We start from the raw sequence: 15,335 nt of genomic DNA, 5'->3' as shown, positions 1-15,335 counted from the left end.
GCTTAAATTTTTCACTTTGCAAATAGCAGCAGTAACAACAATGATTCTGCAGACACCTATCAATTATTACCAATCCTAAATATTATCGACACATCAACTTATACAAGTTTCCCGCAACATGTGCTCAAAACGTTCCTGCCGTGTCTCTAAAGGCCCACTCTTCTACAATATGCATCTTTACAAAAGAATGCTAAGGGAACAGAGTCTCATCGGATGATTGCCATAAAAGGCAAGATGTTATGCAATGTGAACCAATGGCGATCAAGCACCCTACATAACTTCAGAAAGTTAAGGCATAATGGAGCGATACTGCAAGGCAACTGAGATGTACATGAAGCTTGGGATAGCTTCTGTAGACAAGGATGATGCAGGGAGCGTGGAGGTATAATTTTGCGGAAGTAAGGGTTGGCGCACACACACACACAGACATACTTCTTTTAGATCACGGCCGCCATGTTGGGTATTTTTGTTGAGTGCCTGAGCTTATTTGAGTCATTTCGGACTTTCTGGATGTGTCAAAACGTGAAGATAAGGAGCAATATGAAAACTTTTCTACATCTCTCTCTCTCTCTCTCTTTTTTACCCCACTCTTCTCTTTCCCATTTGATAACAACAGCACAGGTATTAAATTAAAACAATCAAATCCGTAGCTCTCTATCATTACTGACATTATCCACTGTAAGAAGATGTTGCGTACTTTTTGCCGTGTCTCGCCTGCTTTGAAAGCAGCTCAACGTCAACCAAGCCTTTATCTTGTTGCGCGACCTGCATCGACTGTTGGCAAAGGTGTGTATACACGTTTTTTTTTAGCTTTCTACTCTTATAAACTACTTTCAAACTAAGGCGTCCTGTCATTCACAGGCAAAGTGTTGACCACTGCCACAATGAACCCACAGATCCGCAATGCCGAGTATGCTGTGCGCGGTGCTTTGCCCATTCGCGCTGAGGCTTTAAACAAGGTAAGTTGCAACACACCGCCAGTGGTGGCTCTTCTACAAACAACCAACAACAATGGTGGCACTGAATGCTGAATGCTGACATGAAACTATTCCATAAGCAATTGCAAACGGACAAACAACTTGGCTTTGATCGCGTTGTCTTTTGCAATATCGGCAACCCTCAACAACTTGCACAGAAGCCGATCACGTATTTCCGCCAGGTCGCCTCTTTGTGTGACAATCCGGATCTGCTGAAGCCGGAGAACCGGGAAACCTTACTGAAACTTTATCCACAAGACGCCATCGACCGTGCCGAACTTTTATTGAAGCATCTTGGCAGCGTCGGTGCTTACTCTCACTCTCAAGGTCTGCCCCATATCCGTGAAAATGTTGCAAAGTTCCTTGAACGTCGTGATGGTTTCTCTGCCAACCCGGAACATATTTACCTTACTCAGGGCGCATCAGCTGGTGTTCAGACCGTGTTGCAGATGCTGACCGAAAATGAAAAGAGCGGTATTATGATGTGAGTGCTATTGTTCATAGGAAGCAGCATCTTCCAATCGACTCATAAGAAAGCTAACGTGTCATTGTTCTCTACTACTGTGTAGTCCCATTCCACAATACCCATTGTACTCTGCCACCTTGTCTTTAGTGAATGCCACGCCTGTGCCATATTATTTGAAGGAGGAGCAAAACTGGGGTTTGAGCGTCGAAGATTTGAAAAAGTCAGTGGACGGCTCGCGTGCCAAGGGTGTGGATGTCCGTGCTTTGGTTATCATCAATCCAGGCAACCCCACTGGGCAATGCCTTTCGGAAGAGAACATGCGTGAAATTATCGATTTCTGTCAAAAGGAAAACGTTGTCTTGCTTGCTGACGAAGTGTACCAAACCAACGTATACATGCCCAAGGAACGCCCATTCCACAGCTTCAAGAAGGTTCTGCGATCGATGGGAGACAAGTATAATGACGTTGAACTGTTTTCCTTCCATTCCACCTCCAAGGGTATGATTGGCGAGTGCGGTCGTCGTGGTGGCTATCTGGAGTGCGTCAATATCGACGAAAAGGTCTTGGAACAGCTGTACAAGATCGCATCCATCTCTTTGTGTCCCAACGTGCACGGCCAGATCATGACGGATTTGATGACCAACCCTCCAGTCGAAGGTGACGCCTCTTTTGAAAACTACAACAAGGAAGTGAACGGTATTTACGAGTCGCTTCGTCGTCGTGCAACCAAGCTATCTACTTGTTTCAATGGCTTAGAGAACGTCACCTGCAACGATGCTGAGGGTGCCATGTACCTGTTCCCGCGTGTCCGACTCCCCAAGAAGGCCATTGATGCTGCTAAGATTGCAAATGTTAGTCCTGATGCTTTCTACGCCCTTCAACTTCTCGAGGCTACTGGCGTGTGTGTGATTCCTGGTAAGTATCTTAATCGATGGTTTGTCAGTAGAAAGGGGATAGCTTTGTGAACTTACATATCCAATGTGATCTAGGCTCTGGATTTGGTCAAGAACCCTACACCTGGCATTTCCGAAGGTAAAATGAGAGGGTGCGCTGGAACGTTTGGTCGAAAAGGAGAAAAAAGTAATGAAAACTAATACCATATAAATTTGTATCTTTTAGCACCTTCCTCCCGGAGGAACATCTGTTTGACGATTTCTGTTCCAACATTGAAAAATTCCACTCGGGTTTCATGGAAAAGTATAGAGATTAGTTAGTTTCTCTCCTCTCTCTCTCTCCAAGAAAACGTGTGGCGATTCTACAATAACTGTACAATTTTTTGACATCTCACATATATAGCATATTCATATCTCTTTTCTGTCCTTTTCTCATTCTATTTTTGTACTAATCCCTACTTGTTCTTTGTAAACTAAAAGCATTTTCAGAAAGACATCTGATAACTATTTGGTTCATTTATAACTACCTATTTGAATTCTTGAATGTTTTACCAACTCTCTCTCTCTCTCTCTATGCTCGGAGGCTCCGTTCAATTCGGCAACAGCAAACAAAGCTTAGCGACATTCAAACACATCCTTGTATATAAAGTGAAAGGATGCGCTTCCCGCGAGTCATGCAGCTGAAAAAAAAACATGGGAAGGAAGACTGCTAGAGCATAACATTGATGGAGGTCGATAGAGAAACAAGCGTAATAACTGCAGTAGTTTTCGAAGAGTGTAACTAAACGTAGTTCCTATCTAATATATAGAGCACCTTATGGAAAGCAGTTGCAATTAACGAAAAGCATACTGTTGTGGCACATCTATTAACGCCATGTGAATGAGACTATGAAATCTATGGGCTCAATAGCCCCGCGACCTGTGATAAACACCTTTTCCGTGTGTATCGTATTCCTGGTAAGGACGACAGTGAAACAAAAAGGATGTCAGGAGGCTGTATACCATCACTTGAAGACTACGTCGAAGCTCGATGTCAGGGTACAGCACACGCAATTCTTCCTGTACACAACAAGGAAGGGATCATAGGATTTGACAAGCTACTAAGCGAATATTTTGAATTACGAGTAAAGATTCAACGACGACGAATATACAAAATGTAGTCGAAGCTAGTCTACAGTATCCCCATTTTCCTGAAACTACCTGAACACCCTCAAAAGCTACTTTAATGCACGGAAAGTATGCGAAGCACAGAACTATAAGTGTAGTTTATGATGCGACTCCGTTTTTAGTAGATTCATGGAAATCGGAACAGTAGTGAGTGGGAAAAACGAAGATCTAGCGTGTACGCGTGGTATGTTATCGTAAGCGATCAACAAAACACGCATAATTTTCGTATTACATACTTCTGTACTTTATAGTGTCGTCAACTACCGGACTTTTAGCATATCTGCTCAACTTTAAAAAATGCATTGATTCGTTCGTACGAACAATAACCGGTAGTAAACTTTTCTCTTCGTTGCCGAGAAGAAGTTGTTGATGCTTCATTGTTTACAGTCATAGTAAAAAGATCTCCAGTTTGCATGATAAATGCGCAGTAATAATCAGTTATAGATTCTGCAGTCTCTTTTTTTCATTTCGGCACCCACTACCATGTGATGTTGAGGTAACGCAAACAAACTTTCTGCGTAACAGCGTTTCATTTCGAGTATTGCACACGCACGCAGTAGCAGCCTCCCACATCATCATCAACCACTGACCTTTTAAAAGTTCGGAAGAAAGATGGCTTTGTTGTCGGTATGGAAAATCGTTCGTCCGTGTGCTATGTTTCAGTAATTCCGCTTTAATGATGACGGTAGTTGGGGTGGAAAGTGTGTGTGAATACAAAGATACCATAGCGATGATGACGGCGACGAGAACAATGTGTGGAGGGCGAGTAAATAGGCATAGCTCAGAACCTTATGCATTGATCGACGAGACTGTGCTTCTGTGGTGGAACAATAGGCAAGGTGACCATGTGCTGCTTACCTTTACAAAAAGAAAATACTCGAGCTCGACAGGATGTAAAGAAACTCAGCAAGAGAAACGATGCCATCCCAATGGCTTCGTTCCTGAAAGGAAAACGCCGCTAAAAAGGTTGCTGGTAAAAAGATATTTTTATTTTTTTCTATAGCTGACCTTGAGCCTTCAAGTTAGCCATCCTCTCTTCTTTCTTCTTCTACTTCTTCTTCCTCACTCCCAGGCTCCTTGTCGGAAGCTCCTACTTCTTTGACTTTTTGCTCTCCTCCATCCCTCCTCTTCCACACCCCTTACTATTGCATAGTTTTCGCTGCGCGCTTTGACGCATAATTCTCTCAATTTAATATCATCATCATCATTATCATCATCCATTATTTAAATCAACCCCCCTCCTCTCTTTCTTTCTCTTTTTTTATTTTCTATCCACTCTTACATATCCTCCTCCAAGCACACTTGCACTGATCTTGATCATTGCGTACGACAACCACTCCTCCCATCAATCACAAGAATTAAGCAAGAAACGAACAACAACAACAACAACATATCCATCACATCATATAAAACATACATACGTCAATATGCCCATGATCTTTAGAAAGCTACAGCGCAAGACCGTTGCTGTCGATTTGGATCAAACGCTAGCACACACGTTGGAGGCCATGGTGCTTTGGCACAACCAAGTGTACAACACAAGTTATACGTTGGCTGATTTCAACACTTACGATTTCCACAAGGTATGGGGCGGATCCGTTCAAGACACACATGCCAAGGTGCGCGAATTCTACGAAAGCAGCCACTTTGAACAAATTCAACCAATACACGATTTTGCGTTGGAAGCTTTGAAAATGCTGAAAAAACGGAAATTCACGTTGGTTATTATTACTTCGCGACAACAGTTTATCGCTGAAGAAACCAAAAAGTTTGTTGATAAGCATTATCCAGGTAATTGACAGATTTTTTTTTGCTGACACTTACTAGAGCAGTCGAAGGGGGACCAGTTACTGGGGCTGCACGTGTGGCAACATTGATCTAACAGCAATAACCGGGGGGATATTAGGCATCTTTGAAAGCATCTATTTTTGCAATCTCGGATTGTCCGATGCGGAACAACTGGAATATGTATCCAAACCAAAGTCGGCCATTTGTCAAGAGATTGGAGTGGATGTGTTGATTGATGACAATTTGGATCATGCTGTGGATTGTGCTGGATTGGAGGATATTGAAGTGCTGTTATACGATCGCAAGGGCCAGTACCGGTGGAACCATACAAGCATTAGTAGTAGTGGTAGCAAAGGCAGTATCAAAAAGGTGGGTGGACACACGTTGACGTCCATGTCGCGGCAGTTGTACCACCACAGCTACCAGCAGCAGCAGCAGCGACAGCAGCAGCAGCATCATGCGCCGCTGCCGTCCAATGTAACACGAGTATCGAGTTGGAAGGAGATAATTGCGTTTTTCCCAAAACCACACAGCCCGCTGCGCAATTGCTATTATCCGCAGGACCTTGCATCGGCTGGTGCATACAGGGATAATGATGATGATGATGATGGTGACGAGGACGAGCACTATGGATACGAGCACCACCATGACATAGAGTACGAGACGATCGAGGTGGAGCACATGGACATGTCGGACGAGGAAGAAACGGTGTGGGTGTAGTAGTAGTAGTAGTAGTAGTAGTAGTAGTAGTAATGATAAAAAAAGAAGCATTATTGTACATTTTTATTTTCCTTTTTCTAGTTTTTTTTTTTTGCATTAATAATAATACCCGCATATTCTCCATCAAGCATTGCGTTAATTGGACATAATGGGCTAGTACATAGCGCAGTAATACTTAGAAGGAAGGAAGGAAGGAAGGTCATGCTGATCTGCTCGCTGCGTTTGCCTTGTGTAACATGTAGCCTGTGAACGCAAAGGCTTCTGTGGCGTTGAAGCAGCGAGAGCCGACCGGTTCGTGTTACGGATTTGGCTCTGTTCTATGTCTTCTACTCCTTAATCGCTGCTAAGTACTAGTACTACTACTACCACTGCCAGCTTCTAACAGTCTCCTGCTTTGCTTTGCACCAAACGAGACACACCTTCTCCATCCCCCAAGTGTTTCTGTTCAACCATCCCCCAATCCTCCCCTCTCTTCTTCTTCTTTCTACACCTCCTCCCCCACCCCTTTCCTCTCTCTCTCTCTCTCTCTCTCTCTCTCTCTCTCTCTCTTCTCTCTTCTCTCTTCTCTCTTCTCTCTTCTCTCAGCAAAAAAGCTTGTCCTCCCTGTCACGTTTTTGGACCGCCTTTTTCAGCTCTTCGTTCGTGCTTGCTGTGCACATTTTCTCTTTTTCTCTTTCTCTTTCAACTTTTTCCTTCTCTCTCCACCCTCTTTCACTTTTCTCATTTCACCAAACACTCATCTTCCATCATGACGATGGTGGTTTCCTCTTCAAACGCCACAGCAGCCGTCGACGGCAGTAGTAGTAGTAGCCAGTCGCCGCCTGCTCCGGCTATTCAGACTCCGAGTGTGTTCTCGCCCAATGTAGGCCCACCACCGTCTCGGTCATACTCGGTGACGGCTCCTACAGAACTACAACGGTCGGTACAGCGACAACACGAGCAGCAGCAACAGCAATCGATCACATCGTCGTCGTCGTCATCGTCTTCTTCTTCTGCAGAGAACATGCCGTGGTGGCAGAACTATTATCACATGTATCACTACCATCCACCTGCTGGTCGGAAGCCCACCGTCTTTGGTCCGTATCTGCTGTTACACACTCTCGGTGAGGGTGAGTTTGGCAAAGTCAAATTAGGCATTCAAATAGAATCCGGGCGAGAGGTAAATAATCCCTTATTTTCATATATATACGAGATCTCTCCGTTTTGTAACCAGCATAGAGAACGACGATGGATAATAAAAAGAATTGCCAAGCGCGGATTTGGAAGGAGATGCATGTGTTGTCCTGTTTTTTTGTTAGTGTATTTATATGTGTTCCCTATTGTATATTTCTATAGGTCGCCATCAAACTGATTAAAAAAGACCACATTGACTCGTCGTCTAGAATGACCAAAGTCGAACGCGAAATATCTGTTCTAAGAGTAAAGTATCAAGCGTTCATTCATCCGTTCAGATGTACTACTACTACTACTATTATGTGGGGACGAGCAACCTAGTCGGGAGGGCAGGGGAGGGGGGAAACATCTGCCAAAGTAGGAGACGAAGATCAATCTATTTCAGCAGGCTCGTATATATGGGGAATAGATGTTGTTTCTTTCCACATCATCTTTTATCATTCCACCGTCATATTGAAGCAACATCCACCAGAAAAGAAGAAGAAGAAGAAGAAGAAGAAGAGGATGTAGCAGATCTCTCGTCCTATTTCGTACATACAACGCAGACATCCTCCCTCCTCCGCACCCTCCAACGGCAGTCCCCCTATCCTTTTAACCATTAATATGTTTATTTCTTGCTCACGCTATGGTTTAAAACTAGACGGTTTGCCACCCCTACATCGTCAAACTCTATGACGTGATCGAGACAGAGAAATACATTGGGATTATCTTGCAATGCGCTTCAGGTAAAACATTTAAATGTAAAACACATAGTGACTATAGCAAAAGTTTACGGAGCCTCCCCCCCGTATTCCCGTTATTAACTCTTTGGCAACCCACAAAAGGCGGCGAGCTGTTTGAGTACATCCTTGCCCATCGATACCTGAAGGAACGCGATGCGTGTCGACTATTTGCACAGCTGATCAGTGGTGTGCATTACATGCATCAAAAGCACATTGTCCATCGAGACTTAAAATTGGTATGTATCTTGCACCCTTCCCAGCTTATTTTCTAATTTCCATTATTTCGTTATCGCTATGACTATGTTCTGGGACAAAAGAACCTCCCCCATGTACGCCATGCAATAATCATAAAAAATAGAAAAAGAACGCTCAATTCGAAATCATTGTTGTTGTTAGGAAAACCTACTGCTCGACCGAGATCGTAACATTATCATCACTGACTTTGGATTTGCAAACCAATTCACTTCTGCCAAAAACGACTTGATGGCCACATCATGTGGCTCGCCCTGCTATGCAGCTCCCGAACTCGTCGTCAGCGAGGGAATGTACGTAGGCTCCGCCGTCGATATCTGGTCCTGCGGTGTGATTCTGTACGCCATGCTGTGTGGCTACCTGCCCTTCGACGACGATCCCGCCAACCCGGAGGGCGACAATATCAACCTGCTGTACAAGTATATTCTGAACACACAGCTTGCATTTCCCGACTATGTCAGCGACGACGCAAGGGATCTGCTGCAAAAGATGCTCGTGCCGGATCCCGCCAAGCGATGTACTATGCAGATCATTATGGAACACAATTGGTTAAGGCCTCATCGCGATTTGTTCGGAAAGAACGCAAAGGATCTTGAAGTACAGGCCATACAACAATCTGATTTACCCATCCATCACCAGCAACGAACCACTGCTCTTGCAACAGCATCACCGCAGCAGCAGCAGCAGCAGCAGAAAAGGGAGGGTGGTACAGTGCAACCCACGGGACCTCTGTTCGACGACGATCATCCTCCAGCAGAACATGCCGCTCAAGAAATCTCGGCAACAAGTTCCGATGACGACCAAGATGACGACGACGACCAAACCGTACCTGCCGCAATACAGTCCATGGAAGTCGATTCCGACGATGCACGTGTGTCAAAAGAGGATGGCAAGAATAACAATCCTAAGAGTCGTGACAGCTCCATCATGATCATGTCCGTTTCGCCTTCTTCGTCTGACAAACAACAACAACAACAACAACAACAGAACGATGGCGATGAAAAATCGACGGCGGTGACACACATGAACGACGAATGCAATGTCAAGGGCACAATGACGGCAACGGATCTTGCATCGTCTGCTCCAGATATTTCGGCATTAGAGTTGCCAGCATCCATGCATACAGAATCTTCGGAATCCACTGCCGAAAAAGTCTCGGACATTCCCGATCCTAGCAACAAGAGCGACACTGCTGTTGTTGTTACTGGTCCTGCTGTTTCAGAACAAGACGTACCTGCCGCCAACGCTGCTGCTGCTGCTGCCACTGCTGCTACGACCGAACTACCACCACCATCCTCCAACAGCACGGCTGCAACCGCCAATGGCTCCATTTTACAAGCCAAATTCTTGTCCAGCATACAACGTCAAAACAATCAACAACAGTCACCCGAACAGCCAACACCTCAACCTGAACAACAATCGTTAATGAGCATGAGCACACCGCAAACGCCTACTACTGCTGCTGCTGCTGCCACTATTACCACCCGCAGCAACAACAAGAACAACAACATTGCATCATCCACGCCATCCCACAACAATAGACGTCAACGTTCACCCTCATCTGCCATTTCTCCACAACCATTTAAGCATCATCACAAGCATACTCATGAAGACACAGAAAACATTACTACTAACAATACACGAGGCACGCGACGGAAGGCACTCAGTCTGTTGGTTAATTCCGTGACCGATCATTTGCAACAGCACGATGCGTCGTCGTCTTCCGGCAGCAGATTTTATGGAAACGGCAATAGCAGTAAGAAGGGTGCAGCTGCTGCCATGTCATTTGCACGCAACAGCAACAACAACAAGACAGGCACACGTGAACGCGCACAGAGCGTTTTGGCTAGCGGCAGCAATGGTCAGCAACAGCAGCGGTACAGCGGATTGAAGCGCGTCGTGGTTGGAAAAGATCGTACGACTCCATCTGAAGCTGCTACTGATGCATTGCCTCGCAGCTCAATGCATGTAATGCCGTCTGTGTCCGAACAGACCGTCATCCATGACAAGGATAAGCACAAGAGTGCTGGCAAAAAGCTGATGGACTGGTTCAAGAAGAAGCCTCTCAGTAAGTCTCCAACACAAATGTCAATTTAAAATATCCATCATTAACACTGAAGAACAAAAAAATGTGTACAGGCACGCGCCATGGACCCCATTATCATCATCATCATCACGGCGGCGGTGGCGATATGCTTACGGATCGGCCCCTCAGCTCATTGCAGCGTGCCATGCCGCTTGGCAAATCTTATGCAGTCGACTTTAATGACAGCAAGCTACGAACGCATCATGGTGCTGTGGATCAAGAAGCACTTACCTCTGGTTCCCCCGTCGACGTTTTGGTAGAAGTCAAGCAAGCATTATTATCGATGGGCATTGATGTGAAGAAAGATGGCGAGTACAAGCTCAAAGGTGTCCGTCAACGTCGAAAACAGCAACAGCGACCGTCGTCACAAGAATCGAGCACGACTTCGTCTTCTTCCAACTCGCGCACAGACAAGAAGCGCCGAATGAGCACCAGTGCCCCGTTCCGTAAACTGTTGAGGCGCAGCGGTGCTAATCAACTTGCAAATAACAACAACAACAATACAGGCGCAGGCGGTGCTACTACTCCTACCTCTTGTGCCGCCGCTGCTGCTACTGCTGCTGCTGCTGCAGAGTTTAATAATAGCACACACGATGTGACGACAACAACAACAACAACAACAACTTTGACCCACCAACAAGTGGGTGAGACAGTGTACGGCGATCCGGTGGTGGATCCGGGTGAAGAAGTCAGATTCAGCGTGGAATTGTGCAAGATCAAGAATCTTCCTGGATTGTACATTGTTGACATTCGACGCATGCGGGGCAACGTTTGGGCGTACAAGTTCTTGTACCACACCTTACTTGACACACTCAATCTGAGCGGCAAAGGAGGGTACATCAAGACACCCACCTCTGCCGTCAACACCACACCACCACCACAACAACAACAGCAGCCTGGTATCGCCACAACCGCATCGTCGTCTTCTTCCTCATCCAAAAGAAACAGTACAAACCGTCACAGCTGTGCAAGCAGCGGTGGTAGTAGTAGCATGCTTGAAGATGTCAAGGAAGAAGAGTAAGCCCCCTTTTCCTTGTTAACCACCAACCCCCAAAGCCGCCCCCTTTTAGATATGATCCAAGTTGCTTAACTTTCCTGCCTCCTCTTAAAAAAAAGCTACTATACCCAGCCCCCACTCCTCTCCTTCCTTTCTAGCTATCCTCCCTTCCCTCATCATCTTTTTTGGTTCTCTCCTCTCTAGCATAACTTCATCTGCATCCTTTTCTCCCTTTTTCCTTGAAAAGAAACTTACTGTTGCTGTAGCACACCACACATACTACAGTAAAAACATTATTCATCATTTTTTACAATAACTTTGTTTTACGACAGCTTATAGAGATATGTGAGAGAGAGAGAGAGAGAGAGAGAGAAACAGATATAAAGGAAAGAGTCTTGGGTCATTTTCTTTTTCAAGCATCATTATCAGTGGATTGCTCATGTTGTTGCTCATTTTCAGGTTGCTGCTGTTGACCATCTTGATTCTGCTGTTGAGAAGCAGCAGCAGCAGCATATTGCTGACCATAATACTGTTGATACCATTGATAGTAGGCTTCCTGTGTCCATTGTCCTTGCTGTTGTTGCTGATCATCTCCAGCTCCATCACCACCAGCAGTAGTGGTACCCTGACCATAATATTGTGCATAATAGTCCGCTTGATCCTTGCTACCTCCTTGTTCTTCAGCTGCTGTTGCTGGATCCTTAGACTCGCGCTCGTCCGTCGTGGTCTTCGTTTCGTCACCGTTTCCTTCAGCCTTATTGCTTGATGGAGCATCGTCTGTTAAAGTTGCTGGGGCTCCTGGCTGGCCGCCGTAGTTGTAGGGATAACCGTTGTACTGATAATTACCTATTCACAGTTGAGCAGCCCAATTCCCTAAAGTTTAAGATAGTACCTTGTGTTAAATCCGTGCCTTGTTCACCGGTGCCTTGCTGTGCAGCCGCCGCTGCCACCTGCTGCTGGTATTGGTCATAGCCACCGTATTGCGCGTAGTACTGTTGATATTGCGAGTAATCGTAACCACTGGCACTACTATCACCACCATTGCCCCTGTCATCTTGATACTGTTGTTGATGATGCTGCTGGTGATAGCGGTTGTTGTTGTGATGGTGACCGCCGTAGCGATCGTTGCCATAGCCACGATATCCACTATATATACATTTAATAGATAGCACCCATTTAGCAAAATTGATTTCAATTTGGTTAAGAATAATGGCAGGAGAGAGACTTACCCGCGTCGACCACCATCATGGCCAAATCGACCACCACCACCGGCATTGCGATCACGGTTAGCCTGTTTACAACAACGCACAAGTAACAAAAAAACGTGGGGAAGGAGGCAAAGAGGGTTAGTCGGTCACAACCCTTCGCAACACGATCCTACCAAAGAAGAAGGAAAAAAAGAAAACGTGCGCCGTTTTTTCTATCGCATGGACGAAACGTATCCTAGAATAACACACACACACGCTTTTTTTTTTCCTATACCCGCTCTTTTCACACATAGCATAATAATAATAAAGTGGAACATAATCATGTACATTTCCTTCCGCGACCTTGTCCTCGATCAGTTGTTTGGCCAGTGCAACAGCATCAGGGTTACCTGTTTGTTCAATCGATAATATAACGTATTTGTTTTTTGTTGTAGGAGGAAGTTACGAAGCAAGATTCACACACAGCACTCATAAACAAGTTCTTCCATACAAAACATGCAAAATCGTAGTGGGCGATCATGTTGTTGCAAAACCACTTACCGAAAATACTAATGGTTCTCTCAGGGGCATTGGGATCACCGTTAGGATCAACCTTGATACGAGCACCGGACTGATCTTGCAACGCACGTACAGTATCACCACCTATATTCATATATTAAAATTTGCTCAAGTAAATTGTAAGTGCTGTCACATATATTTATATGCTCAAAAAATCAACTTACGTTTGCCAATGATAAAACCGACTGCATTTTGTGGAACTTGCACGGATTCTTTTTCACCCTCCTCTTCCTCGTTGTTGTAGTAGTTGTTGAATCGGCCACGTCCATAGCCACGATCTTGAGGAGGTCCGTATGAACTGCGACCTTCGTCGCCGCCGCGAGGGCCGCCGCCGCGACCACCACCACCATAGGCACCATAGCTATCGTCGTCTCCTCCTGGTCCGCCTCGTCCACCACGATCTCCACCATGAGGCTGATAATGCTGCTGACGATAAGCAGTCCAATCACGGCTAGGAGCAACCTTTAAAATTACATAACATAATTAAAAAATCATGGTCAATACCATAATCTCTCATTATTATTATTTTTGCTCTTGATAGTGTGCCAAGTCAAAATAAAAGACTTACACTTGTCGTGGCATGCGCAGGCGCGTCACTAACAATCTCATCAATGAGTGCCTTGGCACGCTGCACAGCAGGTGACTCGCCAGAGATGCTGATGCAACGTTCGCCAGAGCGTTCACCACCATTGTTTTCAGGGATGATAGTGATTTTTGCACCACTACGCTCTTCAAGATCACGAATCGTTTCGCCACCACGGCCAATGATCAATCCGACTTTGCTACCTGGGACCATCATGGTAGTATCATTGCCATTATTACGCGACGCGGGTGGGCCATAACTGCCACCCATAGCACCTCCTGCTCCCGCCGACATTGCATCTCCAGGCGCAGCACCACCGCGCGCACCACCGTAGCGTGTGGATTCGTTGTTACGAGTATCATCAACAATCTGCTGGATCATGTCTCTGGCAATCTTGACTTGATCCTCTTCACCCGTCATATGCACCTTTCGTTCCAATTCACCCATATCTAATACAAAGAAAAAAAGGTCAGCATTTCCAACAATGTCCTTCAACTCTATCAGACGGCCCCTTTCACAATCTCCATAAACTTTTTCTTACCTGGGGCAATTTGCACTTTGGCACCAGACATGCGCTCAATCTTTTTCAAATTGTCGCCACCTTTGCCAATCAATAAGCCGACCATGTGGTTGGGTACAGAGCACTCTTCTTGAATATATGCTTCGTTGGAGCCACCACCAGCAGCAGCAGCAGCACCATAACCACCGTATCCGCCGCCTCCTGACGACATTGATTTTCTTTCCTCTGAACCGAGGCCATACCGAGGTCGCGAAGATGTTGCTTCATCTATTCCCAAAATATTTACTCTTATCAATCATCACCTTCTCACGTGTTTCTTTCTTTTGTGTCAAAGCTACTATTACTATTGCTACTGCTGCTAACTACCGTTTTTACTTACAGCGGTCGTACATGCCACGCTTGGTATCACGCTGGTCGTCATAGTAATCACCACTACGATAAGAAGACTGTGGTTGATATTCGTCATCGTAACCGTCATCACGGTGGCCACGTTTCACACCAGCTAAATGAGCGTTTTATTTTTATATAAAAGTCAGTTCCAAAAGAACATGATCCTGATGATGCGCACTCTCTGTCTCTCTCATCACAAACTCACCAGAAGGTGCAGCAGCTGGTGGCGCCGCTCCTCCAGGATTCTGTTTCTTGAGCTTTTCAGCAATAGCTCTGGCTTTTGACAAGGCATCGTTAAAATTGACAGGGCCACCACCGCTGTTAGTAAGCGATGGTGGGGGCGGTACTGCCGACATGTCTGTTGTAGGTGATCGATTGTCCATTATAAATTTTCTTTTTCTGTAGCGAAAAAAAAAAAAAAAGCTTTCAAATGCGATGGGGAAATAGAGAAAAAGCGAAAGAGCGAAAAAGAAATGTTTTTCGTTTTTGTTGCTGAAACATTTTAACTTTCTCATCCAATGAAAAGTGAAAGAAGCGGGCAACCTTTTTGGATTGTTGCACGAGAGGCAACGCGTTGGTTTAGGGTTTTTTGACCATGCAAACGGATATAGGCTTGGTTATTAAAGCAATCAAAGTTCTATTTTTATTTTCTGTTAGGGATTTTGTTTGGTGTTACTGACGCGACATGTAGCGCACCTCCCTTTGAGAGAAAAAAAAGGCTGGACGAACCGCTAAAGGGGGGGAGGCTGCAGCAACCAAATAAATAAGGGTTCTTCGTGGAAATGCTCAACAGTGATAATACCATTAAGCTTCTACAAAGCGAGGGGGGCGGAAG

The 15,335-nt window shown here is 45.3% G+C and overlaps 5 protein-coding genes across 5 annotated transcripts; 4 read left to right on the top strand and 1 right to left on the bottom strand.

Annotated features, from left to right (window-relative positions):
- The first annotated feature begins 478 nt into the window (after positions 1-478).
- BDB00DRAFT_843725 (pyridoxal phosphate-dependent transferase) lies at positions 479-2,831 on the top strand. The gene is made up of 6 exons (XM_053124975.1): positions 479-786; positions 862-959; positions 1,058-1,461; positions 1,547-2,358; positions 2,433-2,475; positions 2,563-2,831. Exons 1-6 carry the CDS (start codon positions 687-689, stop codon positions 2,651-2,653), a joined length of 1,548 nt encoding a protein of 515 aa, XP_052975551.1. The 5' UTR covers positions 479-686; the 3' UTR covers positions 2,654-2,831.
- A 2,105-nt stretch (positions 2,832-4,936) lies between these two features.
- BDB00DRAFT_770854 (uncharacterized protein) lies at positions 4,937-6,011 on the top strand (the record flags this gene model as incomplete). The annotated part of the gene is made up of 3 exons (XM_053119919.1): positions 4,937-5,294; positions 5,410-5,649; positions 5,779-6,011. The coding sequence occupies 3 exons, from the start codon at positions 4,937-4,939 to the stop codon at positions 6,009-6,011; spliced, it is 831 nt and encodes a 276-aa protein (XP_052975550.1).
- A 1,030-nt stretch (positions 6,012-7,041) lies between these two features.
- Positions 7,042-8,710, top strand: BDB00DRAFT_770842 (kinase-like domain-containing protein; the record flags this gene model as incomplete). Its single annotated transcript, XM_053119918.1, has 5 exons — positions 7,042-7,170; positions 7,347-7,430; positions 7,825-7,909; positions 8,009-8,142; positions 8,303-8,710. Coding segments are annotated over 5 exons (840 nt in total), but the record flags the coding sequence as incomplete, so codon positions are not given.
- A 1,724-nt stretch (positions 8,711-10,434) lies between these two features.
- On the top strand, positions 10,435-11,052 carry BDB00DRAFT_726406 (uncharacterized protein; the record flags this gene model as incomplete). Its single annotated transcript, XM_053118249.1, has 2 exons — positions 10,435-10,678; positions 10,898-11,052. Coding segments are annotated over 2 exons (399 nt in total), but the record flags the coding sequence as incomplete, so codon positions are not given.
- A 475-nt stretch (positions 11,053-11,527) lies between these two features.
- BDB00DRAFT_843709 (uncharacterized protein) lies at positions 11,528-14,957 on the bottom strand. Its single transcript, XM_053124974.1, has 10 exons — positions 14,706-14,957; positions 14,490-14,612; positions 14,132-14,377; positions 13,576-14,039; positions 13,172-13,469; positions 12,990-13,091; positions 12,777-12,838; positions 12,471-12,532; positions 12,134-12,387; positions 11,528-12,087 (listed from the first exon to the last, which is right to left on the bottom strand). Exons 1-10 carry the CDS (start codon positions 14,881-14,883, stop codon positions 11,654-11,656), a joined length of 2,223 nt encoding a protein of 740 aa, XP_052975547.1. The 5' UTR covers positions 14,884-14,957; the 3' UTR covers positions 11,528-11,653.
- Positions 14,958-15,335: the final 378 nt, after the last annotated feature.

This window comes from Zychaea mexicana (assembly GCF_025766255.1).
Source record: "Zychaea mexicana strain RSA 1403 chromosome Unknown BDB00scaffold_90, whole genome shotgun sequence".
NCBI classification, from domain to species: domain Eukaryota; kingdom Fungi; phylum Mucoromycota; class Mucoromycetes; order Mucorales; family Lichtheimiaceae; genus Zychaea; species Zychaea mexicana.
This window is presented reverse-complemented; position numbering and strand designations above follow the sequence as displayed.